General features: G+C 42.6%; 1 protein-coding gene across 1 annotated transcript in view; it reads right to left on the bottom strand.

Annotated features, from left to right (window-relative positions):
- ptpn9a (protein tyrosine phosphatase non-receptor type 9a) overlaps positions 1–15,558 on the bottom strand; it is a 33,668-nt gene extending 18,110 nt beyond the window's left edge. The window contains exons 1-2 of the mRNA XM_080760954.1: positions 14,959–15,558; positions 1,974–2,117 (exon numbers count right to left, since the gene is read on the bottom strand). Coding sequence (XP_080617080.1) covers positions 1,974–2,117; positions 14,959–14,994 — 180 coding nt within the window. The 5' untranslated portion in view covers positions 14,995–15,558. The remainder of the gene's footprint in view (positions 1–1,973; positions 2,118–14,958) is intronic.
- Positions 15,559–19,144: the final 3,586 nt, after the last annotated feature.

A 19,144-nucleotide genomic window follows, 5' to 3' on the forward strand; every position in this document is an offset into this window, starting at 1 on the left:
TTTGAGTCAACAATAATGTGGGAACATAACCTGACAGGAAAAAAAGGGTCATATTAGTCTGCCTACTTACCCTAGCCTACCAGTACAAGATATCCCTTCACACAGCTGATTCAACTGAATGGAGTCAGGAGTTAGGCTACTGCTAAAGAGCAAGTCTCAAGAGCCATTTTAATCAGCTGTGAGGAAGGAGATATTTAGGGTAAGTAGGCAGACTAATGTGATGAGACTGATGACCCTTTTTGATTCATGTCAGGTTGTGTTCCCACATTATTATTGACTGACACGGATGACAGAACAGGAAGTGATGCCCAGAATTTACGCAAGGCCTCATGGGACACTGGAAACCCGTATATAGGAGACAGACATTAAGAAAGCTGAGAGGGAAATGGTGTCGGAGAGAAAGATACGGTCTCTTCATACTAGATTGACAGTTTTACACCAATTAACTCAGCTTGACTTTGTGAGTTTGAATTGAAGTTCATCTTGGAGTCACCAAGTTGCCTCATAAAATATTTCAAACTGTCATAGTCAGTCACTGGAGGTTTTTAAGTATGTATTTATGAGTGAAATATCCCTTTAACACATTCAGGACGGGAACCCCTTTTGGTGTTTTAAGCATTATGTTTTACCGGTACTTTAGCTATTTTTTTTAAATCGTGAAAATGTGGCACAAATCTTTGAATATATATTATTTCAGAGCGAAAATTTTTAACTCAAATCTTTGTGTTAAGGGGGGGTCCCTGGAACAAAATATTTTCAGATGGGGGTCGGTGGCCAATTACATAATTTTGGGGGTCCTTGACATGAAAATGTTTGAGAATGACATAGAAACATACGTTTTCCAGAAAACTGTTGAAGGCATTTGTATAATCGACCCTCAGGTCGATTCCCTTCCTGGAGGAGAGGGAAGTCTGGAGCTCTCTGGTGGAGCTGTTGCCCCCACGACCTGACTAAGCGGTTGAAGATGGATGGAGGGAGCTACTGAGCTTTGTAGATTTCAATTCACCACTCAGTATAAACAGATTATATTAACATCAAACTGCACAGAAACATGAAAACCCATAGACCCGAGGCCCATTCTAAAAATGCCCTTTAAAGTTTTCTGAAAAACCTTTATTAAAAAAAAAAAAAGGAAAATTGCTAATGATATATATTGCAACAACTAAAATGACACAGAGGCGTTCCTGGCTTGAAAGGTAGAACAACGTATAGTTGTAACAGTTCTAAATTGGTTAAGAATCAAGAAATACCATGTTAAAAAAGGGACATTTCACATGATCACTCTCAATCTCACATACCGTATAACTAAAAGGGTGAACCTGGCCTGTACTCAGGAGGACAATTATTCCATGTAGTGTTAAATAGGGCTCAGTGAAGTAATGGCAATGAGATTTGCCTGAGGCAGAATCTTAAGTTGCATGCAGATCATAGAAAATGTGTGTGTGTGTGTGTGTGTGTGTGTGTGTGTGTGTGTGTGTGTGTGTGTGTGTGTGTGTGTGTGTATACTACATCTGCTTTGGTCATCTGTAACTGGACCGGCTTCTCTCCAACTGATAGAGAAAGAGATGCATGCTGGGATACCTGTAAGAGCCTTGTCTGTTCCTGGTTTATCTATTTACTCTTTACTTCCCTGAACTCAAATTTGATTTACAAAGACAGATATCTTACACACGCACACACACAGTCAGTCAGTCAGTCAGTCAGTCAGTCAGTCAGTCAGTCAGTCAGTCAGTCAGTCAGTCAGTCAGTCAGTCAGTCAATCACACACACACACACACACACACACACACACACACACACACACACACACACACACACACACACACACACACACACACACACACACACACACACACACACACACACACACACACACACACACACACACACACACACACACACACACACACACACACACACACACACACACACACACACACACACACACACACACACACACACACACACAGTACCCTGTAGCTGTGGAAGAGCTCAATGGCTCGCAGGACATCGAATTTGCGAGCCATGAGGAACTTGACAGCGAGATCCCAGGACAGAGGAGAGACTCCATGCTGACTGGTCCACTTGTTGATCTCCTCCAGGAACTGTTTTGTGGCCTGAGACAGACAGACAGACAGAACATTACATTAGGTACTCAACTTAACCAGTAACAAGTCCTATTTAGTTTTTAAAAGTTTACACTGCACCACATCAGCTTATATATCTGCTTTTTTCTGAAAATAAAAAAATATATATGAACGATTTTTTTAAACGTTTTTTTCACCTATAAACAACGTGCCCAAAATAGGAACGCCTGGTTAATTACACACATATTGCACACACATCTGTATACACTCACCAACATACACACAAAGTATGTTGTCCTTACGTACAGTAAACACACTCTATACTCCCACTCTGTATACACTGACAAACACACATTCTCTAGTACCATACAGTATAAACAGTATTCAGTGTCATACACAATATGCCAGTGGTTCCCAAACTTTTTAGCTCAAGATCCAAAAGAGAAATTTGACGTTTGCCCGGGAAAAGAAAAAAAAAGAAAGAAAGAAAACATTGAATTTCTAGAGTACTACAGACGAATAACAGTTTAATATCAGTCCACACTAATTATCCATAATGTATACATGATGGATAAGGGATGAGGACAACTAGGCCTTTTTGTGGAGGTGTCAGAATGACATTTGGACTAAAACTGTTATTCGTACTTCGTACTAAGTTTTTTGAAAATGTTTTGAAATAATATTAAAAACATGATGCCAGAAGCAAAAAAATAAAGTGACACATCAAAATGGGTCCAGACTCCAGAGACCCAGTGTTTGGGAACCAGGGAACCATTATACGACAACACTGTGTAGTTGCAGACTCAAAAGAACATACAAACACACACACACACACACACACACACACACACACACACACACACACACACACACACACACACACACACACACACACACACACACACACACACACACACACACACACACACACACACACACACACACACACACACACACACACACACACACACACACACACACACACACACACACACACACACACACACACACACACACACACACACACACACTGTATTCCCATGATGAGGCCATTGGAGGCAGGGAGGAAGTGAAACCAGCTTCAAAATTCAATCCATCCTGACAGGAAGTGCCACATAAGACCTGCTGATAGCTGACACTCATGTGTTCACGGGACCGGATGACCTACATGCCTCTGTGTGTGTGTGTGTGTGTGTGTGTGTGTGTGTGTGTGTGTGTGTGTGTGTGTGTGTGTGTTTAACATCCATGACAAACACCATTCAGTGAGCTGAGCATACACATCCCTATCCATATGGTGTGTGAGTGAGAGCGTGAACACACACAGGTAACAAGACAACTCACCCCTTTTCCGTTTTCCTCCCGGAATTGTCCCCAGTGAGGGGTGGGAGAGGCTGGACGGCAGACAGCTGGACTTTGAATTTCTCTAACTATAAACTTTCATGACAGCAGACTAAGTACAGCCCAAGTACAAATATAATTTATGTAAAGTTACAGTGAAGTCGGTTCACGGAAGTTGTTGTAGGCTATGTGGGGATTATCTGACGAGGTACCATTTGATTGGGAAAAAGCTTACATATACCAATTAATTATACTAAATTGTTTATAGGGTAAATATAAGTAAAATTATATGGCCTTTCGATAGGAGTATCTTTTTATGTTATCCCCCCCTCACTGGGGAAAAACGGGCAAGCACCGGGGTGAGTTGTCTAGTATCCCCGGGCCCCCCAGGGCGGGGATATGTGTGTCAGCTCATATCATGAGAGTGAAGATGCCATGGCACAGCTACGCCTGCTATCAATTGTTTGGGTACAGAATAGATATGACCCAAGCAGCTTCTCTCATTGTGGTCAATGGTGCATTTACTGTATATAGCGCTTTTATCCAAAGCGCTTTACAGAGATTGTGCATTACATTCACCCATTCACACACACATTCATACACCGATGGCAGAGGAAACCATGCAAAGCACCAACCTGCACATTGGGAGCAATTAGGGGTTCAGCATCTTGCTCAAGGACACTTCGACACCAACTCTGAGGGGAGCCCGGGATCGAACTGGGAACCACATGGTTCCCATCCAGCCAGCCAATCTCAAGGCCACAGCTGTGAGTAATGAGTATAATATGGTCTGATCCAATCTCTGTGTTCATGGCATAACTACTTTACGACCAAACCGATCTGTGCGTCAAACGTACTTCTCCCAATGATATCATGTGATTAAAGCACATCACCACCACCTTTCTTACATAAATTACAGATCGGGACGATTTATTATTATTTTTTAAGAGAGCGTTTACATTTTATATACACACCTGAAAGAAACAAAGAAAAAAGTCAGATAAATATAAACTCTAGAGATATGCCCTCTCAGCCAGCTGGTTCTGGGACTAACAAACAGACACAAGCAGAGTGACCCAAACCTCACTGGACTAAACCAAATTATAAGAAAACAATGACACAGGAAAGAATCAACACAAAACCAGAGCCATTTGGAATTCTATTTATCCCTAAATAATAAATACACAGTGGCAGAATATGTGAGCACTGCAACTGTGACTTATCCAATACGACCAAAAACGTTGATATGTACAGACTGTGAGCTTAGTGTGTAGCGATCGAAAAAGCTGCCACAGACAGATCTGGGTCCGAAGAGAAAACTTGCAGAATGTGGACCCACTGCACACAACACCAGATGAGGTGGAAAATGAGCTGCACTTCTAAACCTCCCATCTGTTCCAAGACATCAGAAACACATACTTCCACAGATTACATTTTAAACAACTAAAGAGTTTGAAAACTCTGCAGTGAGGGAATACAGCAATGTGCAAACATGGCAGCATTTGTGACATATACAGCTTAAAGACTACTAATCATGTGTGTATTCCTCTGTGTGTAAGCACTCTGTAACTGGACCGGCTTCTCTCCAACTGATATATGTAATATTTTCCTTTCACCAGTTAGTTCAAATATTTGATTGCAAAGTTGCAATGGGATACAACTCCACTTACATGATTTAATTCTATCTTAATTGTATATACAATTCTTAGTTTTGATTGTTTTATTTCCCACTTTGGCAATGTAATATGATTCCCATGCCAATAATTCAAAAAGACAGAAGGAAATTAAGCTGAGAGAGACTGTGTATGGGAGCCACAAGATAGAAGGTTTTGCTGGGATCTGATCCCAGACTGGCAGGCTAAATGCATAGAACATTGTTGTGATCATTATCATTTTTGTACTTCTCTTTTTGTCTGGTTTGTATGTCGACCTGACTGCGAGTTATCGCTGTGCAAACTAAGGGTCCCTAATAAACTAAAGATGTGTCCTAGTCGATGGACCCACAGTCACACAACAGACACAACACACCGTCGCCGCGCTGCCCACGCAGGATGTAATTATGGTGCTGGGAGAGGGGGAGGGGGGGGGGGGGGGGGTTACTCTCTGCCACTATCTGTGTGGGAACATACAAAGAGCTATTGTTCTATCATGGATCACAGGAGCGCTGAGACATGAAATAGGAGCGATACACAAGCTAAAGTGGAGGGGCTATAGGCCTGTCATAACCACCTGATCGCAATTATTTTAGCATAATTGTCAATATAATTTCCATTCATCTGTATAAATTAATCTGCTGATAAATGAATACATTTTCAAATATTTCAAAGGCCAAGTCCCATTATGCGATTTGTGAAACAGTTTATCAAGTTTTAAGGGCTGTTGTAACTGTTGTATAATTGCAATATTACAATTATATTATATATTAGAATATTACACTTCTGCGATACCTTTCGGAACTCGACCTGCGTGCAAGTTCCTACGGCACCGCAGGCGTGCATTAATGACGATAAAGAACACCCTCTCGTGTAATATCGTAGACTACTACTACTTGCTACTCACATGAGACATGACTGTAGCAAGCAAGACTATAGGCATTTGGTGCTGAGAATTATCAATATAGTAGCTTAATCTGTTAATAAAAAAAAGATGAGATCGAATGGTCTTCTGCTGCGGAAACAGTTATGAAAGCTACCATTTACAGACATCATTCATTATCACAGGGATGATGCGTGGGTTAACCCATTCTGACCTGAGATCAGATTCATATGAGGTTTCCACGGGACACACACTGGTCTGATTAACCCATTCTGACCTGAGATCAGATTCTAAAAATGTCAGTCGTTCTTCGAATTTTTCAAAAATAGCAGACCTACAAGCTCGTATCGCGCCACTCGGTGGCGCGATATGAGCTTGTAGATCTGCTATTTTTCAATAGCTAAAGCATAACATGATGCCAACACCAAAATGGGTGCCCGGTCAGAATGGGTTAACAGAGACGACGTGCTGCTTTTCCTGCACCCTAAAATCTCCTCATGTCCATTAGGTTGTTCTTTTCTTAAACAGTCCCTTAATTAAATAAAATTAAGTTCAGCTGTGCAGTCAGTGGTACAGTCTCAAATACACCAGCACATTGCCTGCACCATTTCGTATACATCTGAACGGGGCATCAGAAATATCGAATTACATTCACCAGCAAAAAATGAAAAGAGTATTGCAATTGGATTGGAACATCAGCATTTCAATCTAGATACTATAGATCTGTCCAGCAGCCCACCCTCACTTGCACACACATGCATTTCAGAAACCTTTTATAACAATATAAATTATTATCTTCTTTAGTTATTTTTCATTTTCGTTTATTGTTTTATGTATTTTGTTGTTAGCATCCAATCTGTATGATTAGGTTATCAAATTATTGATGTACACCGTCTTGTATGCAAGTCTGTCTAGTGTTGTCCTTGTGTCTGTCAGAAAACCCTCAAAATAAATGATTAAAAAAAAGATACTATATATCTGACCTCTTTATACGAACAGTATACATTTTCAGGTTGAGATACCAATCTCGTTTTGGGGGGGCAGGGGGTTCCTCTTCCTGAATGAAGTTAATTTGTAACCCACATGAAGAGACACAGGTCAGTTACTGAGTAAACTCTATAGCATACTACCAGCAGAATATACACTCTAGCATATTACTAGCAGAACATAGAGGGGTTTAACAATAAACTTCAACTTTAACTAAAACAAACATGTTAGATGTGGATGTGTTATTATAGGCAACAGTTGTCTGAAATAGCAAATAATTGCATATCTAAGATCACAACTCGTATATATACAGATTGATATGATGAATTGAATCGATAGGACCTGGACCACAATGGAAACAAGCATCATTGTATAATCGTACCACTGTACTTCTTGCAAACTGTATAAAATATTCAATCATTCAATCGAAACATGCTTGTAGATGGCCTGTTTTTACCATTCGTATATAGATGGTTCAAGTTCATGCAACTAGTGGCCACCTACTACCCTGACAATATGACCGCAGATATGGTGTCTGTGTTGAACAAACATGAACATACAAGGCACCGGCGCTGAGAGGAGGTGGTGGTAGAATTGATTAGCTTTCAAAAGCAGTGGCAGCGTCTGCATGGGAAGACAGGAAGAAGTCAGTCAGCCACTGGGAGTCCGCGACTCCTGAGGAATACTAAAACGATCGCTGATGATGAAGCCGAGCTTGAAAGACAGGATGTCAGTGTCTGCGGTTCAGGAGAGAGAGAGCGTTCAACACAGCAGGGATTTGTCCTCCTATCGCTGCAGTTTCTTTTCAGATGATTTAACATGCAGGGGCTGACATGAGGTTGCCTATAGCAGCCCTGTGGGTTAGTTCACTACCATTTGTGGTTGAGATTTCTGGTTTATTTTGATGAGATTTGACTTTGATCGTCAAGCCGCTTCCTTCAAATCTGACCCAAATGCTAATTAATGACATTACGGCATTATTTTATGGCTGATTATCATGGTGAAAGCAGTGCACATTGTTAAACTCACCCTGGCTGGTAGCATTAGTGACTGCCAGCTAAATGTGACCCACCAAAAATAATCATATTTGAACTGGGGGCCCCCCCAACCTGAACATTTATTTTGTATTAAAAATGTCTTAAAGGCCCTTAAATTGTCATTGTCACCGTCATGTGGGGTTCTCCACATTGCCATATTAGCATTCTCAAAGCTTGGTAACATAATACTTTGAACTCTCCCTTTAATGGACAATGAATAGACCAGCCCAAAACTGATGATTGATAGCCGGCAGGAACCAAATGGACCCTTCATGTGTCTGGAACAGCAAGTGAACAGATGGAGGGTCCATTTGTACACTTACTAACACTGAGTATTTTACAATGTAGATTGGGGTCTACCAAATGGGGGCCAGTGGCCTAATAATGCACATGAAACTGAGGGCCCTTGAAATTAAAAAGGTTGAGAATCACAGTCACTGCACTACAGTACCATGAGTTATGCAGATTTAGCATCTTTGGCACTAGAAGGAATGGTGTTTGACTTGTGCTTGGGCTACAACCCTGGCAGTGTTATAGCCATTACTAAGCTACAGCATGCTGTCCTACAAGGCCAGCAGTAAATGCAGTAATTGAACGCATGAGTGCTGAAAATGAGAAAAGTGTATTTCCTGTATGGCCACATTCATTATTAGCACAAAAGTACAAAGTACATAATTTAGCAGTCAGTCATCACTTCCAAACTCTAGTTGCCATGACCTGTGAACTTTAAAGACACAAAATGTGTTTGTTTTAACTTTGCAGAACAGAAGAGTATATCCTATTCCTCTGCCAATATCGCCAAAGACAACTTCCCATCACAGTGTTTTCAGGTACTCTTGGGTTTCCAAGATCTTTCTCCTTATGACAGCTGCTCTCTCTGCGTGTGCGTGCGTGCGGGCCTTGTAAGGAGTGCTTGTGGGTGCCGGCCAATGACCCTGTGTTCCTGGAGGGGCTGAGTCTTGTTTGGTTTCTCTGTGCTGTGGGGTTGATATCCGCCCGGCGGATGGATTGAGTCACGACTCACAACTGACTGTTTTCTCCAGCAAGAACACACTGCCGAGGAGTGCCGCTTTCCATTCCCCATGAGCAAGGCACTTGCAGTAAACTCTAACTGATAGTGGGGAAGCTCAGAGGGCAACCGTAGAAGACTGGGATTGTACTGGGCAGCGTACATATTCTATATTGATTGAGTGAACAGTTTGCAGAATTACAGTACATTTCAAGCACAACTCAATACAAAAAACTGTTAACTGTGAGTGGACGACCCAATAAAGCACTACACTCGTTTACAAGAGGGTCCACCTTGTTCAATTCATCATAACATTTAGAGACATACTACAAATATACACATCTATATAGCCAAAAAACTGGAAATCATCATCATAAAAGCAGGTAAAAGGGAAAAGAAAACATATACAGTGAGGGGGAAAAGGGGGTGGTTGGGGGTCTGGGGGGTTCAGATTTTACGAATTGCAGCCATCCGTAGGTGCCCTTTGAGAGTGGTTTTGAAGGGATTTGCATGTCTTAATGACCGCTGGTAGGGCGTTCCACATTTTGGTGGCATGAGAGCGATACTGGGCAGCAGAACAAGCCCCTCAAGGCTTGTTAATAAAGTATGTTACTTGTTAATAAAGTATGCCATCAACCAACCAATAGCTGCAACCATTGTTTGGAGCAGAATGATTAACAAAGCATAGTGCTAAAAGCATGAAGTTGTGCCACTGCCATCATACACTAACACTATCAATCAATAAAAAACAAATGATTCTGTCAGAAATATAGGCAGTGTACAGTTTGTGTTTACAAAGATCTTCCAACTATTTTCAGGGTGAATCTCAGTGACAGTGAGTGAATGTGTCCTGTCTTACAGTAAGTCCTTCAGCCACTACTATGCCCACTAACTGCAACTCCCAAGTTCTTGTAAATTAACGATGAGTCAGTTTGTGGACACTGCTGATGGGCTCTTTCACTCTTTACAATGTGCTCCTTCCATATTGCCTTCGCTTGCTTACTGATATCACTTCATGCACTCACTGAAGTTAATTACATATCGTTGCTGTCGAGAGGAAACCTCCTAACTCCATTTTTGCATAAATCAGTGCTATTGAACACCCATTATGTGTGTTATTTCAAAAATATTGCTTTGGACAAAACCTCTTAACTCCATTGGACCCTCAAACGGTCTGCTAAAGCAACCAACTCCACCACCTCTCCCCCATCTAATGCAAGTAATTGACAATATATAAAGTCACAAGTTCACAACACCAAGCTTGGTGAGGCACTATTGCTTTGTTTTCAAAACATAAGGATTTCTTTTATTATTATTTCCTGAAAAATGTATATTTTTCATTTCCTGAAATTTTGGAGTTGGGTGGTTTCTTCCCGAAAGCAGCGATATCATATTCTGCAGTCGTTTCCTGGCGTTATTACTAGATGGTTGTTGAGTCGACGGTGGCTCATTGATGCATTGATTAGGTCAGTTACGGTAATGCAAAACAAAAGAACACAGAGTAATAATGCCCCTACGGTAATGCCCACCACTGGTGCCCAGAAATGAGTAACGGGCAGGCTCTCAGACACGTGGTGCAAGCTAGAGAAACACCTTCTGTGAATTTTCAAATAGAACATCTGTTGAACAGCTGATTACACTCATTATTCCTCCCTATGAAAGTACAAATACCAGAACACTCGCCAGTAGGCACCAGGTATTCCTAAACATAACCTCAGTAAAACAGTGCCAAAACCCAACCTTATTCCTGAACAGGTAAACTTTACTTAACCTCAGTAAAAATAACCAACTCTAAACTTATTTCTAACCTTATCCTCAGTAAAACAAATACAAGAACCGCCTGGGGCGAGCGGTCCGCGGAATGAATGAATGAATGAGCCTTCCCGTTACCCTCCCTACCAGGTCCAAGCAGTGGTTCTCCATGTGGTCCAGGGGAGCTACACTATTGGTAGTTTACTACCAGTATATACGCATTTTGCCGTGTAGGCTTCGACGAAGCCTATTTTGCTGGCGAAACGCAGCAAAATGAAGCATTGCATCTTGTCCACGAGCATCTTTTTGGAGTGCGTGTGTGGTCCCTTCCTTTCCTACGTTTTTTCTCTGGTTTGCATATACTTATATATATATAGTTTCATAAATCAAAATTATGTAGTGGGGGTCCCTGCTTCATCTCTCTCACTTGCAATAATGCAATATGCTTATCAAGCAGAAGAAAAACAAAACGTGAAAATATTGATTTTATATGGAACAATCTCGTGTTGTTGAAGTTCACATACATATTTGTGCACATGATATGATACCTCACAACACAATTATTATTATTGCTAACATTGAAGAATTATGTCGATTGACTAATCAATTATTTGTCTAATGATTTCACCCCTGTACTGTGGTCTGCTAGTGCCTATGGTGTATCTATTTGCTTATCAATGCCATGCTGCTTCATAGACTACAATAGCTGTGCTGTTGCCAAACAGCTTTGAAGTGGAGCTCAGCTCACTCAGTCCTATTTGGCACCAGTCAATAGCAAAACAGGAAGTTCATAACGTCACTCTATACAGCCCCCCACACACACACACACACACACACCTCTTTGCCTGCCTCTTCCCCCACTTTCGCTCTCACTCACTTCCTGGGAGTAGACAAAACAGGAGAGCTCAGAGCCGCACACGCACGGACGGACGCACGCACGCAGGCAGGCACGCACGCACTTACGCACACAGGCAGGCACACACACACATTCTCTCTCTGAAAAAGTGTGCAATCTCTTGCACATACACACACACACACCCCTCCCCCAGTTTAGTGGGAATGCTTTTAACAGCTGCTTTTAGAATGAAGTTCTACCATGCTGTTGGGGGCTCCCAGGAGAGCAGCGCATGTGCGCACGCACACACACACACACACACACACACACACACACACACACACACACACACACACACACACACACACACACACACACACACACACACACACACACACACACACACACACACACACACACACACACACACACACACACACACACACACACACACACACACACACACACACACACACACACACACACACACACACACACACACACACACACACACACACACAATGTAATAAGTGCCTCGTGCCCGGCTAGAACTACTATGTGCACGCACACGCGCACACAGCCACACACACAATGATTCTAACCTCCTCATCCCCAACATGGAAGGGGGGTGGGGGGTTATAAGTGTGTCCAGTATCCTAACAGGGCTGAAGACGAACCCGACACAGGAAATGAAGATATATAACTTTCTGCTGGCTAGATGAAGAGAGAAGAGGAGAAATAGAAAGGCTAGAGATACATGACGGGGTGTCCACAGAGTGAACACAGAGGTAATTTAAAAGCAGTAGGCTACTAGTCCTGGCTTTTTATCAGATTGTTAAAGTCTACTGGCCTCGTCTAATGTTAAAACACTTAGTTTCAAGTACCTTGCATCCCTATTTTGTGTGGGAAATCACACGACGAAATGTAAAATGCCGGTAGTTAAATTCATTGCATTCCTAAATGCATTTCCGAGAGAGAGAGAGAGAGAGAGAGAGAAGAGTACAGACTGGGAAACGGTTTACTCAAAACTCCTGCAATTAATAATTACGGTATGTCACATCCACAAATCCAATGTTCACTGGGATTAATATAGCAACTAGCAAGTGGTTATGTGAACGCGCGCTACGCTCCATACGTGAACGCGCGCTACGCTATGAACGGCCCAGTGCGTTCACATACCAACAGACCCAATACCAATCCTAGAATGCACTCTGTTCCAACCTGGAAGATCGCCTCATGCGCTGGGTGAGAAACTCAATACAAGTGGAGGAGAGGAGAGACCCTTAGATACATACATACATATCTAAGGGTTTGAGGTCAGATGTAGAGTTTCTGGCTAATATTGATGACATCAGGGATCTCCATATATGGGCTTAACTGCGACAGCAGGTCACATTTACTATGACATCAGGGTCTCCACATCTCCATCCCTGATGATGTCACGAGAACTGGGCACCATATATGGGGGTTTGCCTGGGGTAACCAACCACTGACGGGAAATGTGACCTGCGGTCGCAACAAAAGCCACCAGATTAGCATTTCAATGCCTGAACGGAGGTAAAAGGGGACAGGCAACGCCCACCACCCCCGTAAAGGTGTGACAACGTGACAGGACAGTCATGGGAGAGGGAAGCTCAGGGGGGTGCACCCTAGCACCCACATAGATAGCCACTGCGGTGACGTCTCTATATAGAAATCTATGGCTAGATTTCATACAGTCAATGCAACATGGCGGCGGGATCTCCAGGCAGACACCAAGAGACTGGGATGCACCTGGTCGCAGATAGAGACGAATGCCAGTGACCGAGAACTCTGGAGGATCCTTGTCGACGGCCTATACCCCAGTTGGGGTGTCAGGCGTAAGTAAGTAATGCAGCATGGTCTATTCCGTGTTTGGGATTTCAATAATTGGGTCTTATCAGTACAGTCAACCACCTACTTTCCACTACATGAACAAAATAAGATCATTATAATGGGGGGGCGGGGGGGACTTTATTTTGTTACATTTTTAATCAAAGATTTATATGGACATGGTAAAAGAAAAAGAAAAGTTTTGCCACCAACACATTAAATGTGTTGGTGGCAAAACTTTTCTTTTTCTTTGTCTAGGGACTCCACTCCCCAATAAGGTCCCTCTGTGGGACTAGGTGTGAGGCCAATTAAGAATCCAATTAACATTCCAGGGTTGGATGAGAGATAGGTAAAATACTGGCCTCACACACGGAAAATAGTGAACTGGTGAATTCTGTAACGCCAGAGCTATGTTGTAACTTGTGTTACTTTAGTTCATCTTTTGTGCTGAAAAAAACCCTCTAGTCTAGTCGTCTCTATAGGCTATTCAGTCCCGGTTCTTATTTTAGATGAGCACACACATTATAAATGCTGTGATAAAATGTTTACGTTTTTTTTTCTACGGCAAGGAAGAGGGAAGCACCAGCTATTATGCATCCTCTTGTGTTCTCAGATTGTGAAATTGAAGTCTCGTCTAGTCGTCTGTGACATTGGGATTTGGGAGTCACAGACTTCGATGGGTTACGAATTTCGGCGTAACACAAGCACAAGGAAATAACTTCGCATGAAGAGCAGCAGCAGTACAGTCGTGCATTAAAGACACAAAAAAGGAACAAATCGATACATTTCCGCTCTCCGTTAAATTCGTCTATGGTTAAATTAAGCCCGAACATATGTTTTCGGAGACAGACACGACACCGTCGTACGAAGGAATAAATCAAGCATCAACAAAACTGACAATTCTAAAATATATAATATATTACATTTTTGAATTTGTCTCACCTGCAGATTTATTCACACCAATGCAAGGAAAAAAAAGTGGTGGATTTTTTTTTTTTACTTAAGTAAAAGTATCAATAGACCTACTGAGTACAAGTCTGGTATTCAGAATTTACTTGAGAAAAAGTATTGGCAATTTGGCATCAAATTTCAATTGTATTTAAGTGACAAAAGTAAACGCCATTATTATGCAGAAATCTTCCATTTCATATTTTCAAAATGTACGAATTAATTTGAAAATAGCAGATCTAAAAGCTCACGCGTTATACAGGCTATAATAGATGGCATCCGATTCCTCACGGTTGTGTGAGCTTGTAGATCTGCTAGTTTCAAAATAAATAGCCGAAGTGGATAATGTCTAAAATCTACAAAGTAACTAAAGTTGTCCAATTATTGTCCTAGAGTAAAAGTATAATATTTGCCTCTGAGAAGTGAGATGTAGTGGAGTAGAAGTAACAAAAAAACTTTAATAAAATTACTGTTCTTGAGTAAATGTACTTAGTTACTTTACGTCACTGCAAAAAACACGCGAAATTGTGTTCAAATTAGGAATTAGGAAAATAAAGGCTAATATATAGGGCCTTTTACCTGTTCTTCCTCTGCAGATAAACTGGCTGCTTCCATGGTTGGTTCAGTTTGTTAGAAGATCACCTTTATCAGCCAGATGTATCCTATCCTCCTGCTGAAAAGAAAAGACGATGCAGAAAAATGTCTGTATCCCCCTCTCTCTCGCTTCGTGTAAAAACTGCTCGTAACGGGGTTCAATCTGTCTTTTCAGGTTTCTGCTGGCATTTGGGGGCGAGAGAAAAAAAGAACGTTTCCGGAACACAGCTCGGCCGATTCTTCTGATTTAGAGATGATGAGATGAAAAGCCCGATCTCCACACATCCATCCAACAAAAAGTGCAAAAAGAAAATCGTTGGTCGTGTGTGTGTGTGTGTAGACGAGGTTTTCTACGTCTCTTTACGACGGGACGAGAAGAATTCCTCCTGGATTTCAGCCGTCATGGCTCAACTCATCTCAACACATTTCGTAACGACCCTCGGGGTTCCACTGTTGCATCTGTCTGGCGTCAATAATGCCTATAGTTTTAAATACAAGCGGCCGTCGCCTTTATACTAGTGAGTAGTGAAGTGAAGCTATTATACTAACATAAACATTTCCGAGGTGGTTGGTTCAGAATGTTGCTATGCCCCCTGTCGGTTCCTCTTGAGAACTAACTCTCTCTCTCTCTCTCTCTCTCTCTCTCTCTCTCTCTCTCTCTCTCTCTCTCTCTCTCTCTCTCTCTCTCTCTCTCTCTCTCTCTCTCTCTCTCTCTCTCTCTCTCTCTCTCTCGCCACTCCCCCTCCCTCTCCCCGCCTACTCCTTCATTCATAAAAACAGAGGGGAAAACTCCATTTTGAGTCTCACCTTAAAAAAAAGTTTGTGTAGGCAGTAACAAACCTGTAGGCTATATATATATTGTATTTATTATATTGACATTTGAATATCTGCTGCTTTAACCTACTTATTAAAACACATATTACAAGGTTGCAGGCAACATGAATTTGATGAATTGATTAGGCCCGGTTGGTCCCAATGGAAACAAGCCATGGTTTTCCTCCTTAGTGGACCTTGAACTGTACTTAAATTCCCTGAAGAGTTTGTAACCAAATTAATGGACCAAATATTAGATTGTTTAAGGTTTTCAACTGGTGGTCCGTGGACCACTGGTGGTCCTAAAGGTATTGCATGTGGTCCCTGATGCATTTAATGTAATGAAAGATTTGAAGATTTGTTATTGTTATATGGAAGGTTAAGAGCACAGAATAAGGGCAACCATGGCAAAAGAACAGACCAGTGGTTGTCAATCTTTTTTTTAGCTCCAGACCACTAGCATATGTCAGTTAAATAATGACTGTTTGTTAAGGGCTTTATTTAATTCACCACAACTTATCAAATCCCTTAACAGTCAATATTTCATTTCAATCTTTTCACACCTTGTGCAAATGTTTTGATGAATTGAACAAGGTGGACCCTCTTGTAAACAAGTGTAATGCTTAATTGGGTCGTCCACTCACAGTTAACAGTCTTTGTATTGAGTTTGTGCTTGAAATGTACTGTAATTCTGCAAACTGTTAATAAATATTTCAATCAATCAATCAATCAATAAAAAAAAAAATATATATATACACACACACACGCACATATACACACACACACACACACACACACACACACACACACACACACACACACTGAAAAAAAGGCTACACAAATAAAGTCTGGTGACCACCGGAGAGACGGGTGACAGCCAGAATGTAGACGGCCCCCGGGAGCAGTATGGCGCACCAGCCTGTGTATTCCGCGAGGAGGAAGCCCAACAAACCCACGTGTCGTGAGGCCTTTAGGAGGGCTATTCAAGCCTCAAACAGAGCCTGCAGCACCACCGTTGCTACCAGGTGGAGCCTGCAGAACCATTGCGGCTCAAGAATCCACCACTCCTGAATGAAGTTTCTGGTGCTGGGAGGGAGTCTGGTGCAACGCACAGGTCCTGGACCTGATGAGAGCAGGAGTGGACCTGGTCAGACGTAGGAGGGGCAGGGACAGGAGTCAACCCACAGAGCCTAGTCCTTCCACACGCCAGATTGATCTACCTCCCAGTCCCTAGAGTTAGTTCCGGAGCAACGGATTGTGTGGCCCTGGTCTTTCCCTAATGGGACTGATCGAGGGTAGCTACTGGGACGTTAAGTTGGGACTTGATCACCCCGGCTGGGTCACCTGAGTGACCCGGCCGGGTCACTCAGTTTTTCTCTATGGATCTTAAATAGTCTCATAACAATTGTGGTCCAAAAATAAACAAACTGTCTCGGCGATATTGTCTGGGAGGTGTTGTCTGTATCGTTTACATATCATATGTCATATTTGATACAGTCTGAGGCCAGAGGAGCGGGGAGGCGGATGGGCGCGGGACAGCTCACGGCAACTGGCACGAGAATTAGTCACTCGCGTTGGGGAGGTGTCTCTGTAGTCTGTATCGTTTACGATAGTCAGTTCTTCATATTTGATAGTCTGTCGCGTGGTCGCACAAATGCGTGTTGTTCGTCTATTACATTATCATAGGTTTGTTAGGTCTGCTATTTACAATAGGGGGGGGGGGTCACAAATGCACAATGGACGGACAGGGCTCCATGTTTATCATCCTATACTTGTTCATTTAACGCCATTTACATCGACATCATGGTATAACTTCATGTTGTGATAATATCATAATAATATAGCAGCAGCAGTCTACTATACTGGGCTACAAAGTATAACTTCCTCATGCTATCGTAGCCGTTTTCGGTGTGCAACAGAGACAACTCACTGAGCACTGAGCGGCCCGGGCAAGTGGTGGAAACCTTGTATGACCAAAACCATTCCTTTACTAAATATATAATAATAAATAAATAAAAGTTAAAATAGCCTATCTACAAGAGCTCACAGTGCACCATATTCATAGATCTGCTATTTTCTACTGTGGACCACAAACACCGCAAATATAAAAGCAGCTGGTAATAATATGACTACCTGTATGTCATCAATTTTTTTTGAGTGGTGCAACCAGCCAACCACTCCCTTACGGAGCTGTGTGGGTGTGTGGGTGGCTGGGTGGCTGTGTCTGAGCACGAAAACAGCATTGTTGTTTTTCACCACCTGTACGCAACCTAACACACACACAAACACAGTAACACACATGCACATATTAACTGTATATATGATGATTTTGGGTGTGCCAGTACAGTACAGTACAGTAGAGGGACCCCCACACGGTAACTCTGTCATTTCTCAACTGTTTCGGACGCGGGCGGCACACCGGAACCGCCCCGGCCCCCTGGGCGCGTTCCTGGGGGTCTGGATGTTCCAGGGACCCCCCCGGGACCCCCACATGGTAACTCTGTCATTTCTCTACCGTTTCGGACGCGGGAGGCTCAGCACCCTGGATGGCTTTTACTGTCTTTATTGATAGGTTGAAAGTAATCCGACAGGAAATGGGGAGAGAGATGGGAGGGGAAGACACACGGCAAAGGCCGTCGGGATCGGGATCGGGAGTCGAACCCGAGGCACGGCGTCAGGCTGGCTCAGCAGCCTAGGCAATGTTCTTTTGTTCTAAACATGGTCAGAAGTTATAAACGCCACCATTTTGCATGTGACAGAATAAATAAACAGGTCTTATTAAACGTTTGCGCAGCTGAGCAGAGTTGTGAACTTTTGAGCAAGCCGTGAGAAGTCTGGGGTGGAAGCAGAAAAATAATCTCGCAAACTAAACCGGAGGGAGCAAACAACAATAGACTTCCTGTTCTACCGCTGACGTCATGTCACTTGGGAAGCTCCTCCCACTCTAAAAGCACTGACTCACTAAACTGCTGTTATCAATGGAGAGAGGGAGGGAGAGGAGAGACGGTAGTGAGTGAGTGTGTGTGTGTGTGTGTGTGTGTGTGTGTGTGTGTGTGTGTGTGAGACAGATGTTGCTACATTCAGTTCTTGACTAGACAATTGTTTTGTAATTGATGCTGTAAAGAAGGGGAAATTGAAGAATTAAGAAGAGGCGATGGAATTAGTCCCTCATCGAGCTTGTTACTAAGAAGTCACATGTGTGTGTCTATGTGCGTGTTTATGTGTGTGTGTGTGTGTGTGAGAGAGAGAGAGAGAGAGAGAGAGAGAGAGAGAGGGGGAGTGTGAGTGTGCACAAGGTGGTCTGTTGCTTCTTGCCAATATTGACTGTGATGCTGCCCACATGTACAATTGTACACGC

This window comes from Protomyctophum bolini (genome assembly GCF_963924005.1).
Source record: "Protomyctophum bolini genome assembly, chromosome: 4".
Lineage (NCBI taxonomy): Eukaryota > Metazoa > Chordata > Actinopteri > Myctophiformes > Myctophidae > Protomyctophum > Protomyctophum bolini.